The following is a 17,451-nucleotide window of genomic DNA, read 5'->3' on the forward strand; positions in this document are numbered from 1 at the left end:
AACCACAACGTCACCTAATAACCACTACGTCCCCTAATAACCACAACGTCCCCTAATAACCACTACGTCCCCTAATAACCACAACGTCACCTAATAACCACAACGTCACCTAATAACCACAACGTCACCTAATAACCACTACGTCCCCTAATAACCACAACGTCACCTAATAACCACAACGTCCCTTAATAACCACAACGTCCCCTAATAACCAAAACGTCCCCTAATAACCACAATGTCACCTAATAACCACTACGTCCCCTAATAACCACTACGTCCCCTAATAACCACAACGTCACCTAATAACCACAACGTCACCTAAAAACCACAACGTCCCCTAATAACCACAACGTCACCTAATAACCACAACGTCCCCTAATAACCACTACGTCACCTAATAACCACAACGTCACCTAATAACCACAACGTCACCTAATAACCACAACGTCACCTAATAACCACAATGTCACCTAATAACCACTACGTCCCCTAATAACCACAACGTCACCTAATAACCACTACGTCCCCTAATAACCACTACGTCCCCTAATAACCACAACGTCACCTAATAACCACAACGTCCCCTAATAACCACAACGTCCCCTAATAACCACTACGTCCCCTAATAACCACTACGTCCCCTAATAACCACAATGTCACCTAATAACCACAACGTCCCCTAATAACCACAACGTCCCCTAATAACCACAATGTCACCTAATAACCATTACGTCCCCTAATAACCACAACGTCCCCTAATAACCACAACGTCACCTAATAACCACTACGTCCACTAATAACCACAACGTCCCCTAATAACCACTACGTCCCCTAATAACCACAACGTCCCCTAATAACCACTACGTCCCCTAATAACCACTACGTCCCCTAATAACCACAACGTCACCTAATAACCACTACGTCCACTAATAACCACAACGTCACCTAATAACCACAACGTCCCCTAATAACCACTACGTCCCCTAATAACCACTACGTCCCCTAATAACCACAACGTCACCTAATAACCACTACGTCCCCTAATAACCACAACGTCACCTAATAACCACAACGTCCCCTAATAACCACTACGTCCCCTAATAACCACAATGTCACCTAATAACCACAACGTCCCCTAATAACCACTACGTCCCCTAATAACCACTACGTCCCCTAATAACCACAACGTCCCCTAATAACCACTACGTCCCCTAATAACCACTACGTCCCCTAATAACCACAACGTCACCTAATAACCACTACGTCCCCTAATAACCACTACGTCCCCTAATAACCACTACGTCCCCTAATAACCACAACGTCACCTAATAACCACTACGTCCCCTAATAACCACTACGTCCCCTAATAACCACAACGTCCCCTAATAACCACTACGTCCCCTAATAACCACAACGTCCCCTAATAACCACTACGTCCCCTAATAACCACAATGTCACCTAATAACCACTACGTCCCCTAATAACCACTACGTCCCCTAATAACCACTACGTCCCCTAATAACCACAACGTCCCCTAATAACCACTACGTCCCCTAATAACCACAATGTCACCTAATAACCACAACGTCCCCTAATAACCACTACGTCCCCTAATAACCACAATGTCACCTAATAACCACAACGTCCCCTAATAACCACTACGTCCCCTAATAACCACTACGTCCCCTAATAACCACAATGTCACCTAATAACCACTACGTCCCCTAATAACCACAATGTCACCTAATAACCACTACGTCCCCTAATAACCACTACGTCCCCTAATAACCACAACGTCACCTAATAACCACAACGTCCCCTAATAACCACTACGTCCCCTAATAACCACTACGTCCCCTAATAACCACAACGTCCCCTAATAACCACAATGTCACCTAATAACCACAACGTCCCCTAATAACCACTACGTCCCCTAATAACCACTACGTCACCTAATAACCACAACGTCCCCTAATAACCACTACGTCACCTAATAACCACAACGTCCCCTAATAACCACAACGTCACCTAATAACCACTACGTCCCCTAATAACCACAACGTCACCTAATAACCACTACGTCCCCTAATAACCACAACGTCAGCTAATAACCACAATGTCACCTAATAACCACTACGTCCCCTAATAACCACTACGTCACCTAATAACCACAACGTCAGCTAATAACCACAATGTCACCTAATAACCACTACGTCCCCTAATAACCACTACGTCACCTAATAACCACAACGTCACCTAATAACCACTACGTCCCCTAATAACCACAACGTCCCCTAATAACCACTACGACCCCTAATAACCACAATGTCACCTAATAACCACAACGTCCCCTAATAACCACTACGTCCCCTAATAACCCCTACGTCACCTAATAACCACTACGTCCCCTAATAACCACAACGTCCCCTAATAACCACAACGTCACCTAATAACCACTACGTCCCCTAATAACCACTACGTCCCCTAATAACCACAACGTCACCTAATAACCACTACGTCCCCTAATAACCACTACGTCCCCTAATAACCACAACGTCCCCTAATAACCACTACGTCCCCTAATAACCACTACGTCCCCTAATAACCACAACGTCACCTAATAACCACCACGTCCCCTAATAACCACCACGTCACCTAATAACCACAACGTCACCTAATAACCACTACGTCCCCTAATAACCACAACGTCCCCTAATAACCACTACGTCCCCTAATAACCACAACGTCACCTAATAACCACAACGTCACCTAATAACCACAACGTCACCTAATAACCACAACGTCACCTAATAACCACAACGTCACCTAATAACCACAACGTCACCTAATAACCACTACGTCCCCTAATAACCACTACGTCACCTAATAACCACTACGTCCCCTAATAACCACAACGTCACCTAATAACCACAACGTCACCTAATAACCACAACGTCCCTTAATAACCACAACGTCCCCTAATAACCACAACGTCCCCTAATAACCACAATGTCACCTAATAACCACTACGTCCCCTAATAACCACTACGTCCCCTAATAACCACAACGTCACCTAATAACCACAACGTCACCTAAAAACCACAACGTCCCCTAATAACCACAACGTCCCCTAATAACCACAACGTCACCTAATAACCACAACGTCCCCTAATAACCACTACGTCACCTAATAACCACAACGTCACCTAATAACCACAACGTCACCTAATAACCACAATGTCACCTAATAACCACTACGTCCCCTAATAACCACAATGTCACCTAATAACCACTACGTCCCCTAATAACCACTACGTCCCCTAATAACCACAACGTCACCTAATAACCACAACGTCCCCTAATAACCACAACGTCCCCTAATAACCACAACGTCCCCTAATAACCACTACGTCCCCTAATAACCACTACGTCCCCTAATAACCACAACGTCCCCTAATAACCACAATGTCACCTAATAACCACAACGTCCCCTAATAACCACAACGTCCCCTAATAACCACAATGTCACCTAATAACCACAACGTCACCTAAAAACCACAACGTCCCCTAATAACCACAACGTCACCTAATAACCACAACGTCCCCTAATAACCACTACGTCACCTAATAACCACAACGTCACCTAATAACCACAACGTCACCTAATAACCACAATGTCACCTAATAACCACTACGTCCCCTAATAACCACAATGTCACCTAATAACCACTACGTCCCCTAATAACCACTACGTCCCCTAATAACCACAACGTCACCTAATAACCACAACGTCCCCTAATAACCACAACGTCCCCTAATAACCACAACGTCCCCTAATAACCACTACGTCCCCTAATAACCACTACGTCCCCTAATAACCACAACGTCCCCTAATAACCACAATGTCACCTAAAAACCACTACGTCCCCTAATAACCACTACGTCCCCTAATAACCATTACGTCCCCTAATAACCACAACGTCCCCTAATAACCACAACGTCACCTAATAACCACTACGTCCACTAATAACCACAACGTCACCTAATAACCACTACGTCCCCTAATAACCACAACGTCACCTAATAACCACAACGTCACCTAATAACCACAACGTCCCCTAATAACCACTACGTCCCCTAATAACCACAATGTCACCTAATAACCACAACGTCCCCTAATAACCACTACGTCCCCTAATAACCACTACGTCCCCTAATAACCACAACGTCCCCTAATAACCACTACGTCCCCTAATAACCACTACGTCCCCTAATAACCACAACGTCACCTAATAACCACTACGTCCCCTAATAACCACTACGTCCCCTAATAACCACAACGTCCCCTAATAACCACTACGTCCCCTAATAACCACAACGTCCCCTAATAACCACTACGTCCCCTAATAACCACAATGTCACCTAATAACCACTACGTCCCCTAATAACCACTACGTCCCCTAATAACCACTACGTCCCCTAATAACCACAACGTCCCCTAATAACCACTACGTCCCCTAATAACCACAATGTCACCTAATAACCACAACGTCCCCTAATAACCACTACGTCCCCTAATAACCACAATGTCACCTAATAACCACAACGTCCCCTAATAACCACTACGTCCCCTAATAACCACTACGTCCCCTAATAACCACTACGTCCCCTAATAACCACAATGTCACCTAATAACCACTACGTCCCCTAATAACCACTACGTCCCCTAATAACCACAACGTCACCTAATAACCACAACGTCCCCTAATAACCACTACGTCCCCTAATAACCACTACGTCCCCTAATAACCACAACGTCCCCTAATAACCACAATGTCACCTAATAACCACAACGTCCCCTAATAACCACTACGTCCCCTAATAACCACTACGTCACCTAATAACCACAACGTCCCCTAATAACCACTACGTCACCTAATAACCACAACGTCCCCTAATAACCACAACGTCACCTAATAACCACTACGTCCCCTAATAACCACAACGTCACCTAATAACCACTACGTCCCCTAATAACCACAACGTCAGCTAATAACCACAATGTCACCTAATAACCACTACGTCCCCTAATAACCACTACGTCACCTAATAACCACAACGTCACCTAATAACCACTACGTCCCCTAATAACCACAACGTCCCCTAATAACCACTACGACCCCTAATAACCACAATGTCACCTAATAACCACAACGTCCCCTAATAACCACTACGTCCCCTAATAACCACAACGTCCCCTAATAACCACTACGTCCCCTAATAACTACAATGTCACCTAATAACCACAACGTCACCTAATAACTACAATGTCACCTAATAACCACAACGTCACCTAATAACTACAATGTCACCTAATAACCACAACGTCACCTAATAACCACTACGTCCACTAATAACCACTACGTCCCCTAATAACCACAACGTCCCCTAATAACCACTACGTCCACTAATAACCACAACGTCCCCTAATAACCACTACGTCCCCTAATAACCACTACGTCCCCTAATAACCACAACGTCACCTAATAACCACAACGTCCCCTAATAACCACTACGTCCCCTAATAACCACTACGTCCCCTAATAACCACAACGTCACCTAATAACCACAACGTCCCCTAATAACCACTACGTCCCCTAATAACCACTACGTCCCCTAATAACCACAACGTCACCTAATAACCACTACGTCCCCTAATAACCACAACGTCACCTAATAACCACAACGTCCCCTAATAACCACTACGTCCCCTAATAACCACAATGTCACCTAATAACCACAACGTCCCCTAATAACCACTACGTCCCCTAATAACCACTACGTCCCCTAATAACCACAACGTCACCTAATAACCACTACGTCCCCTAATAACCACTACGTCCCCTAATAACCACAATGTCCCCTAATAACCACTACGTCCCCTAATAACCACTACGTCCCCTAATAACCACAACGTCACCTAATAACCACTACGTCCCCTAATAACCACAACGTCACCTAATAACCACAACGTCCCCTAATAACCACTACGTCCCCTAATAACCACAATGTCACCTAATAACCACAACGTCACCTAATAACCACTACGTCCCCTAATAACCACTACGTCACCTAATAACCACAACGTCACCTAATAACCACTACGTCCCCTAATAACCACAACGTCCCCTAATAACCACTACGTCCCCTAATAACCACAATGTCACCTAATAACCACAACGTCCCCTAATAACCACTACGTCCCCTAATAACCACTACATCCCCTAATAACTACAATGTCACCTAATAACCACAACGTCCCCTAATAACCACTACGTCCCCTAATAACTACAATGTCACCTAATAACCACTACGTCCCCTAATAACCACTACGTCCCCTAATAACCACAACGTCACCTAATAACCACTACGTCCCCTAATAACCACAACGTCCCCTAATAACCACTACGTCCCCTAATAACCACTACGTCCCCTAATAACCACAACGTCACCTAATAACCACTACGTCCCCTAATAACCACAACGTCACCTAATAACCACTACGTCCCCTAATAACCACTACGTCCCCTAATAACCACAACGTCACCTAATAACCACTACGTCCCCTAATAACCACAACGTCACCTAATAACCACAACGTCCCCTAATAACCACTACGTCCCCTAATAACCACAATGTCACCTAATAACCACAACGTCCCCTAATAACCACTACGTCCCCTAATAACCACTACGTCCCCTAATAACCACAACGTCACCTAATAACCACTACGTCCCCTAATAACCACTACGTCCCCTAATAACCACAATGTCCCCTAATAACCACTACGTCCCCTAATAACCACTACGTCCCCTAATAACCACTACGTCCCCTAATAACCACAACGTCACCTAATAACCACTACGTCCCCTAATAACCACTACGTCCCCTAATAACCACAACGTCACCTAATAACCACTACGTCCCCTAATAACCACTACGTCCCCTAATAACCACAACGTCACCTAATAACCACAACGTCCCCTAATAACCACTACGTCCCCTAATAACCACTACGTCCCCTAATAACCACAACGTCACCTAATAACCACTACGTCCCCTAATAACCACAACGTCACCTAATAACCACAACGTCCCCTAATAACCACTACGTCCCCTAATAACCACAATGTCACCTAATAACCACAACGTCACCTAATAACCACTACGTCCCCTAATAACCACTACGTCACCTAATAACCACAACGTCACCTAATAACCACTACGTCCCCTAATAACCACAACGTCCCCTAATAACCACTACGTCCCCTAATAACCACAATGTCACCTAATAACCACAACGTCCCCTAATAACCACTACGTCCCCTAATAACCACTACATCCCCTAATAACTACAATGTCACCTAATAACCACAACGTCCCCTAATAACCACTACGTCCCCTAATAACTACAATGTCACCTAATAACCACTACGTCCCCTAATAACCACTACGTCCCCTAATAACCACAACGTCACCTAATAACCACTACGTCCCCTAATAACCACAACGTCCCCTAATAACCACTACGTCCCCTAATAACCACTACGTCCCCTAATAACCACAACGTCACCTAATAACCACTACGTCCCCTAATAACCACAACGTCACCTAATAACCACTACGTCCCCTAATAACCACTACGTCCCCTAATAACCACAACGTCACCTAATAACCACTACGTCCCCTAATAACCACTACGTCCCCTAATAACCACAACGTCCCCTAATAACCACTACGTCCCCTAATAACCACAACGTCCCCTAATAACCACTACGTCCCCTAATAACCACAACGTCACCTAATAACCACTACGTCCCCTAATAACCACAACGTCACCTAATAACCACAACGTCCCCTAATAACCACTACGTCCCCTAATAACCACAACGTCCCCTAATAACCACTACGTCCCCTAATAACCACTACGTCCCCTAATAACCACAACGTCACCTAATAACCACTACGTCCCCTAATAACCACAACGTCACCTAATAACCACTACGTCCCCTAATAACCACTACGTCCCCTAATAACCACTACGTCCCCTAATAACCACTACGTCCCCTAATAACCACAACGTCACCTAATAACCACAACGTCCCCTAATAACCACTACGTCCCCTAATAACCACTACGTCCCCTAATAACCACAACGTCACCTAATAACCACTACGTCCCCTAATAACCACAACGTCACCTAATAACCACAACGTCCCCTAATAACCACTACGTCCCCTAATAACCACAATGTCACCTAATAACCACAACGTCACCTAATAACCACAACGTCCCCTAATAACCACAATGTCACCTAATAACCACAACGTCACCTAAAAACCACAACGTCCCCTAATAACCACAACGTCACCTAATAACCACAACGTCCCCTAATAACCACTACGTCACCTAATAACCACAACGTCACCTAATAACCACAACGTCACCTAATAACCACAATGTCACCTAATAACCACTACGTCCCCTAATAACCACAATGTCACCTAATAACCACTACGTCCCCTAATAACCACTACGTCCCCTAATAACCACAACGTCACCTAATAACCACAACGTCCCCTAATAACCACAACGTCCCCTAATAACCACAACGTCCCCTAATAACCACTACGTCCCCTAATAACCACAACGTCCCCTAATAACCACAATGTCACCTAATAACCACAACGTCCCCTAATAACCACAACGTCCCCTAATAACCACAATGTCACCTAATAACCACTACGTCCCCTAATAACCACTACGTCCCCTAATAACCATTACGTCCCCTAATAACCACAACGTCCCCTAATAACCACAACGTCACCTAATAACCACTACGTCCACTAATAACCACAACATCCCCTAATAACCACTACGTCCCCTAATAACCACAACGTCCCCTAATAACCACTACGTCCCCTAATAACCACTACGTCCCCTAATAACCACAACGTCACCTAATAACCACTACGTCCACTAATAACCACAACGTCACCTAATAACCACAACGTCCCCTAATAACCACTACGTCCCCTAATAACCACTACGTCCCCTAATAACCACAACGTCACCTAATAACCACTACGTCCCCTAATAACCACAACGTCACCTAATAACCACAACGTCACCTAATAACCACAACGTCCCCTAATAACCACTACGTCCCCTAATAACCACAATGTCACCTAATAACCACAACGTCCCCTAATAACCACTACGTCCCCTAATAACCACTACGTCCCCTAATAACCACAACGTCCCCTAATAACCACTACGTCCCCTAATAACCACTACGTCCCCTAATAACCACAACGTCACCTAATAACCACTACGTCCCCTAATAACCACTACGTCCCCTAATAACCACAACGTCCCCTAATAACCACTACGTCCCCTAATAACCACAACGTCCCCTAATAACCACTACGTCCCCTAATAACCACAATGTCACCTAATAACCACTACGTCCCCTAATAACCACTACGTCCCCTAATAACCACTACGTCCCCTAATAACCACAACGTCCCCTAATAACCACTACGTCCCCTAATAACCACAATGTCACCTAATAACCACAACGTCCCCTAATAACCACTACGTCCCCTAATAACCACAATGTCACCTAATAACCACAACGTCCCCTAATAACCACTACGTCCCCTAATAACCACTACGTCCCCTAATAACCACTACGTCCCCTAATAACCACAATGTCACCTAATAACCACTACGTCCCCTAATAACCACTACGTCCCCTAATAACCACAACGTCACCTAATAACCACAACGTCCCCTAATAACCACTACGTCCCCTAATAACCACTACGTCCCCTAATAACCACAACGTCCCCTAATAACCACAATGTCACCTAATAACCACAACGTCCCCTAATAACCACTACGTCCCCTAATAACCACTACGTCACCTAATAACCACAACGTCCCCTAATAACCACTACGTCACCTAATAACCACAACGTCCCCTAATAACCACAACGTCACCTAATAACCACTACGTCCCCTAATAACCACAACGTCACCTAATAACCACTACGTCCCCTAATAACCACAACGTCAGCTAATAACCACAATGTCACCTAATAACCACTACGTCCCCTAATAACCACTACGTCACCTAATAACCACAACGTCACCTAATAACCACTACGTCCCCTAATAACCACAACGTCCCCTAATAACCACTACGACCCCTAATAACCACAATGTCACCTAATAACCACAACGTCCCCTAATAACCACTACGTCCCCTAATAACCACAACGTCCCCTAATAACCACTACGTCCCCTAATAACTACAATGTCACCTAATAACCACAACGTCACCTAATAACTACAATGTCACCTAATAACCACAACGTCACCTAATAACTACAATGTCACCTAATAACCACAACGTCACCTAATAACCACTACGTCCACTAATAACCACTACGTCCCCTAATAACCACAACGTCCCCTAATAACCACTACGTCCACTAATAACCACAACGTCCCCTAATAACCACTACGTCCCCTAATAACCACAACGTCCCTTAATAACCACAACGTCACCTAATAACCACAACGTCACCTAATAACCACTACGTCCCCTAATAACCACTACGTCCCCTAATAACCACAACGTCACCTAATAACCACAACGTCCCCTAATAACCACTACGTCCCCTAATAACCACTACGTCCCCTAATAACCACAACGTCACCTAATAACCACAACGTCCCCTAATAACCACAATGTCACCTAATAACCACAACGTCCCCTAATAACCACTACGTCCCCTAATAACCACTACGTCCCCTAATAACCACAACGTCACCTAATAACCACTACGTCCCCTAATAACCACTACGTCCCCTAATAACCACAATGTCCCCTAATAACCACTACGTCCCCTAATAACCACTACGTCCCCTAATAACCACAACGTCACCTAATAACCACTACGTCCCCTAATAACCACTACGTCCCCTAATAACCACAACGTCACCTAATAACCACTACGTCCCCTAATAACCACTACGTCCCCTAATAACCACAACGTCACCTAATAACCACAACGTCCCCTAATAACCACTACGTCCCCTAATAACCACTACGTCCCCTAATAACCACAACGTCACCTAATAACCACTACGTCCCCTAATAACCACAACGTCACCTAATAACCACAACGTCCCCTAATAACCACTACGTCCCCTAATAACCACAATGTCACCTAATAACCACAACGTCACCTAATAACCACTACGTCCCCTAATAACCACTACGTCACCTAATAACCACAACGTCACCTAATAACCACTACGTCCCCTAATAACCACAACGTCCCCTAATAACCACTACGTCCCCTAATAACCACAATGTCACCTAATAACCACAACGTCCCCTAATAACCACTACGTCCCCTAATAACCACTACATCCCCTAATAACTACAATGTCACCTAATAACCACAACGTCCCCTAATAACCACTACGTCCCCTAATAACTACAATGTCACCTAATAACCACTACGTCCCCTAATAACCACTACGTCCCCTAATAACCACAACGTCACCTAATAACCACTACGTCCCCTAATAACCACAACGTCCCCTAATAACCACTACGTCCCCTAATAACCACAACGTCACCTAATAACCACTACGTCCCCTAATAACCACAACGTCACCTAATAACCACTACGTCCCCTAATAACCACTACGTCCCCTAATAACCACAACGTCACCTAATAACCACTACGTCCCCTAATAACCACAACGTCACCTAATAACCACAACGTCCCCTAATAACCACAACGTCACCTAATAACCACTACGTCCCCTAATAACCACTACGTCCCCTAATAACCACAACGTCACCTAATAACCACAACGTCCCCTAATAACCACTACGTCCCCTAATAACCACTACGTCCCCTAATAACCACAACGTCACCTAATAACCACTACGTCCCCTAATAACCACAACGTCACCTAATAACCACAACGTCCCCTAATAACCACTACGTCCCCTAATAACCACAATGTCACCTAATAACCACAACGTCACCTAATAACCACTACGTCCCCTAATAACCACTACGTCACCTAATAACCACAACGTCACCTAATAACCACTACGTCCCCTAATAACCACAACGTCCCCTAATAACCACTACGTCCCCTAATAACCACAATGTCACCTAATAACCACAACGTCCCCTAATAACCACTACGTCCCCTAATAACCACTACATCCCCTAATAACTACAATGTCACCTAATAACCACAACGTCCCCTAATAACCACTACGTCCCCTAATAACTACAATGTCACCTAATAACCACTACGTCCCCTAATAACCACTACGTCCCCTAATAACCACAACGTCACCTAATAACCACTACGTCCCCTAATAACCACAACGTCCCCTAATAACCACTACGTCCCCTAATAACCACTACGTCCCCTAATAACCACAACGTCACCTAATAACCACTACGTCCCCTAATAACCACAACGTCACCTAATAACCACTACGTCCCCTAATAACCACTACGTCCCCTAATAACCACAACGTCACCTAATAACCACTACGTCCCCTAATAACCACAACGTCACCTAATAACCACAACGTCCCCTAATAACCACTACGTCCCCTAATAACCACAATGTCACCTAATAACCACAACGTCCCCTAATAACCACTACGTCCCCTAATAACCACTACGTCCCCTAATAACCACAACGTCACCTAATAACCACTACGTCCCCTAATAACCACTACGTCCCCTAATAACCACAATGTCCCCTAATAACCACTACGTCCCCTAATAACCACTACGTCCCCTAATAACCACAACGTCACCTAATAACCACTACGTCCCCTAATAACCACTACGTCCCCTAATAACCACAACGTCACCTAATAACCACTACGTCCCCTAATAACCACTACGTCCCCTAATAACCACAACGTCACCTAATAACCACAACGTCCCCTAATAACCACTACGTCCCCTAATAACCACTACGTCCCCTAATAACCACAACGTCACCTAATAACCACTACGTCCCCTAATAACCACAACGTCACCTAATAACCACAACGTCCCCTAATAACCACTACGTCCCCTAATAACCACAATGTCACCTAATAACCACAACGTCACCTAATAACCACTACGTCCCCTAATAACCACTACGTCACCTAATAACCACAACGTCACCTAATAACCACTACGTCCCCTAATAACCACAATGTCACCTAATAACCACAACGTCCCCTAATAACCACTACGTCCCCTAATAACCACTACATCCCCTAATAACTACAATGTCACCTAATAACCACAACGTCCCCTAATAACCACTACGTCCCCTAATAACTACAATGTCACCTAATAACCACTACGTCCCCTAATAACCACTACGTCCCCTAATAACCACAACGTCACCTAATAACCACTACGTCCCCTAATAACCACAACGTCCCCTAATAACCACTACGTCCCCTAATAACCACTACGTCCCCTAATAACCACAACGTCACCTAATAACCACTACGTCCCCTAATAACCACAACGTCACCTAATAACCACTACGTCCCCTAATAACCACTACGTCCCCTAATAACCACAACGTCACCTAATAACCACTACGTCCCCTAATAACCACTACGTCCCCTAATAACCACAACGTCCCCTAATAACCACTACGTCCCCTAATAACCACAACGTCCCCTAATAACCACTACGTCCCCTAATAACCACTACGTCCCCTAATAACCACAACGTCACCTAATAACCACTACGTCCCCTAATAACCACAACGTCCCCTAATAACCACTACGTCCCCTAATAACCACAACGTCCCCTAATAACCACTACGTCCCCTAATAACCACTACGTCCCCTAATAACCACAACGTCACCTAATAACCACTACGTCCCTTAATAACCACAACGTCACCTAATAACCACTACGTCCCCTAATAACCACTACGTCCCCTAATAACCACTACGTCCCCTAATAACCACTACGTCCCCTAATAACCACAACGTCACCTAATAACCACAACGTCCCCTAATAACCACTACGTCCCCTAATAACCACTACGTCCCCTAATAACCACAACGTCACCTAATAACCACTACGTCCCCTAATAACCACAACGTCACCTAATAACCACAACGTCCCCTAATAACCACTACGTCCCCTAATAACCACAATGTCACCTAATAACCACAACGTCACCTAATAACCACTACGTCCCCTAATAACCACTACGTCCCCTAATAACCACAACGTCCCCTAATAACCACTACGTCCCCTAATAACCACTACGTCACCTAATAACCACAACGTCACCTAATAACCACTACGTCCCCTAATAACCACAACGTCCCCTAATAACCACTACGTCCCCTAATAACCACAATGTCACCTAATAACCACAACGTCCCCTAATAACCACTACGTCCCCTAATAACCACTACATCCCCTAATAACTACAATGTCACCTAATAACCACTACGTCCCCTAATAACCACTACGTCCCCTAATAACCACAACGTCACCTAATAACCACTACGTCCCCTAATAACCACAACGTCCCCTAATAACCACTACGTCCCCTAATAACCACTACGTCCCCTAATAACCACAACGTCACCTAATAACCACTACGTCCCCTAATAACCACAACGTCACCTAATAACCACTACGTCCCCTAATAACCACTACGTCCCCTAATAACCACAACGTCACCTAATAACCACTACGTCCCCTAATAACCACTACGTCCCCTAATAACCACAACGTCCCCTAATAACCACTACGTCCCCTAATAACAACAACGTCCCCTAATAACCACTACGTCCCCTAATAACCACTACGTCCCCTAATAACCACAACGTCACCTAATAACCACTACGTCCCCTAATAACCACAACGTCACCTAATAACCACAACGTCCCCTAATAACCACTACGTCCCCTAATAACCACAACGTCCCCTAATAACCACTACGTCCCCTAATAACCACTAAGTCCCCTAATAACCACAACGTCACCTAATAACCACTACGTCCCCTAATAACCACAACGTCACCTAATAACCACTACGTCCCCTAATAACCACTACGTCCCCTAATAACCACAACGTCCCCTAATAACCACAACGTCACCTAATAACCACAACGTCCCCTAATAACCACTACGTCACCTAATAACCACTACGTCCCCTAATAACCACTACGTCCCCTAATAACCACTACGTCACCAACCACGCAGTATCTCCACCGACTACAGTTTTCTCTGTTTGTCTCCTGCATTCTGGGCGTTAAATCCTGCAGTGAGATTATGAAAGGTAGGATTTGTTATACTGGCCAGTAGTTTAGTTAAGAACAAATGTGCTTGGTCCACCGATGTGATCTAAAAACCAAAGCCAGCAAAGAACTAGAGATTTTTCCTAGAAAGGTTTGGTTGTGTTAAATCTGACCGACCACTCTCAGCTTGATCTGCACCAGGTTTCTGGAGATGCCAGTTCTAAGGCTGAAGCTGTTCAGGGCATCGACCACTCCGTCAGCTGTGTTTCATTAAGCGTCGGACCCACCCTCCCTTTCCTGTTAACTGTCTGGTCTATCAAGGACTTCACAGGTGATAACCTCCTGTTTATCAGAAAACCATAGTCATAAGCTACATGTGGTGTACTGACGGTGTGCCTCCTGCTGAGGCGCAGGCTTTGTGGACGGCTCATTGGTTAGATTGAAGTTTGAGTTCGGCCTCAGATGACTGACGTCCTGTTTTCACGACAACGTTTCAAATGCAAACGTTTTGATTTCAGAAAAGACGGCGTGTCCAGGTGATGTCCAACGGCCACACGGCAACGGCAGAAACACCGAAGACGATTTTCCCTGTTTGGACGGAGTAAGAACGTTTTCAGAAACTTCCACTTTGGGAGCCATTTTCAAAAAGTTCTATTTTTAGTGGATCCGAGCACCAATGTCGTTATGTTTTGGATTCACACCCAAAACCTAATGAAAGTACTGCATTTTCACTTAGAACCGTTGCTCAGTAAACAGGCTGAGTATCTGCACTCGTCCTCTACTCATGCTTTCATTCCATCTGATGAACACCGGCTCCAACAACATTCAGCATTCATAGAAAGACGGTTCTGGTTTGGATGAGTTCAGTCAAAGCCAGGATTCCACCTTGATTGGTTCTGTTATCCTTCCATAAAATCCCTTAAGCTTTTGCTTTGCTCATAGGTATGTTGCTGGTGTCTTTTCAGGTCAGTAGGTTTTTAGATACCCGTCACATGTTTCGTGTTGAACACCAGCTGATAGAAGACACATCATGCGACACCACCAGATGAGGGTTCCAGCACACTCTCCAAACATTTCAACATTCACATGTTTTGAAGATGTTTTAAAAACCTACTTGCCTGAAAAGACGAAAGCAAAATACTTGTGCTGTTATCCTTCAGGAGCCTCACACGGAGCGTGTGCATCGTCCACACTGACAGTGCTCGGATCAGTTCCACAGCATGCTTCAGGGCAGCACTTTAGAGCATTCACACAAAGGATTTGCAGCATTTGCAGCTGTCTGTAGCAAAGAATTAATAGCAGCAGGCTTCAACACCTCTCCAAATTCTTTCCTTCTCCGCTTCAGGAGCAAACTGTGTCACAAGTCAGAACATTGTGTTAAACAATGACTGCATTTCAAAGCATGGTGAAGCCTTGGAATTTCTGTAAGAAATTAAAGAATAAATGGTGATAAAACTCAAATTAAATTCACCTGAAATATTTAGCATTTTGCTTTTAGTGACACAGAAGAGTTTTATGAAGTGCAGTATTCTAATTCTGAGTGTCCCACCAGCAGTTCTTGTTGATTCACACCATGAAATACAAAAACATCAGAATGAGGTGAAAGTGCAGCTGTTCCACCACAGTAAGACAAAACCTTTATTAGTTCCACAAGTGAGAAACTGCACGAAAGAAAAGAAGCATTAAGGCCTTGAGAAGCCTGAAATAATGTGTCAGTACTTACTACTTATATGTCTCGGAGCGAACGTATTCAAACACATGAGAAACTCCCAGCTGGAACTGGTCTGCGATAGGAGTGACCCAGGGATTATTCTCCGCTTTAAACACCTGCTTCGGCCCAGTCAGGTCCAGGTTACCTGCACACACACACACACACACACACACACACACACACACACACACACACACACACACACACACACACACACACACACACACACACACACACACACACACAATATATGTTTTATCAAATCAACAACGAAATGAGCTCTCTGAGTGTGTGTGTGTGTGTGTGTGTGTGTGTGTGTGTGTGTGTGTGTGTGTGTGTGTGTGTGT

General features: G+C 44.7%; 1 protein-coding gene across 1 annotated transcript in view; it reads right to left on the reverse strand.

The window, feature by feature from the left end:
• The window catches only part of rsu1 (Ras suppressor protein 1), a 59,006-nt gene that overhangs the window by 16,232 nt on the left and 25,323 nt on the right, over positions 1-17,451 (reverse strand). Inside the window, exon 8 of the mRNA XM_080489373.1 lies at positions 17,117-17,249. Within this exon, the coding sequence (XP_080345499.1) occupies positions 17,117-17,249 (133 nt within the window). The remainder of the gene's footprint in view (positions 1-17,116; positions 17,250-17,451) is intronic.

The sequence above is a fragment of the Lipophrys pholis genome (genome assembly GCF_963383615.2).
Source record: "Lipophrys pholis genome assembly, chromosome: 20".
NCBI classification, from domain to species: Eukaryota; Metazoa; Chordata; class Actinopteri; order Blenniiformes; family Blenniidae; genus Lipophrys; species Lipophrys pholis.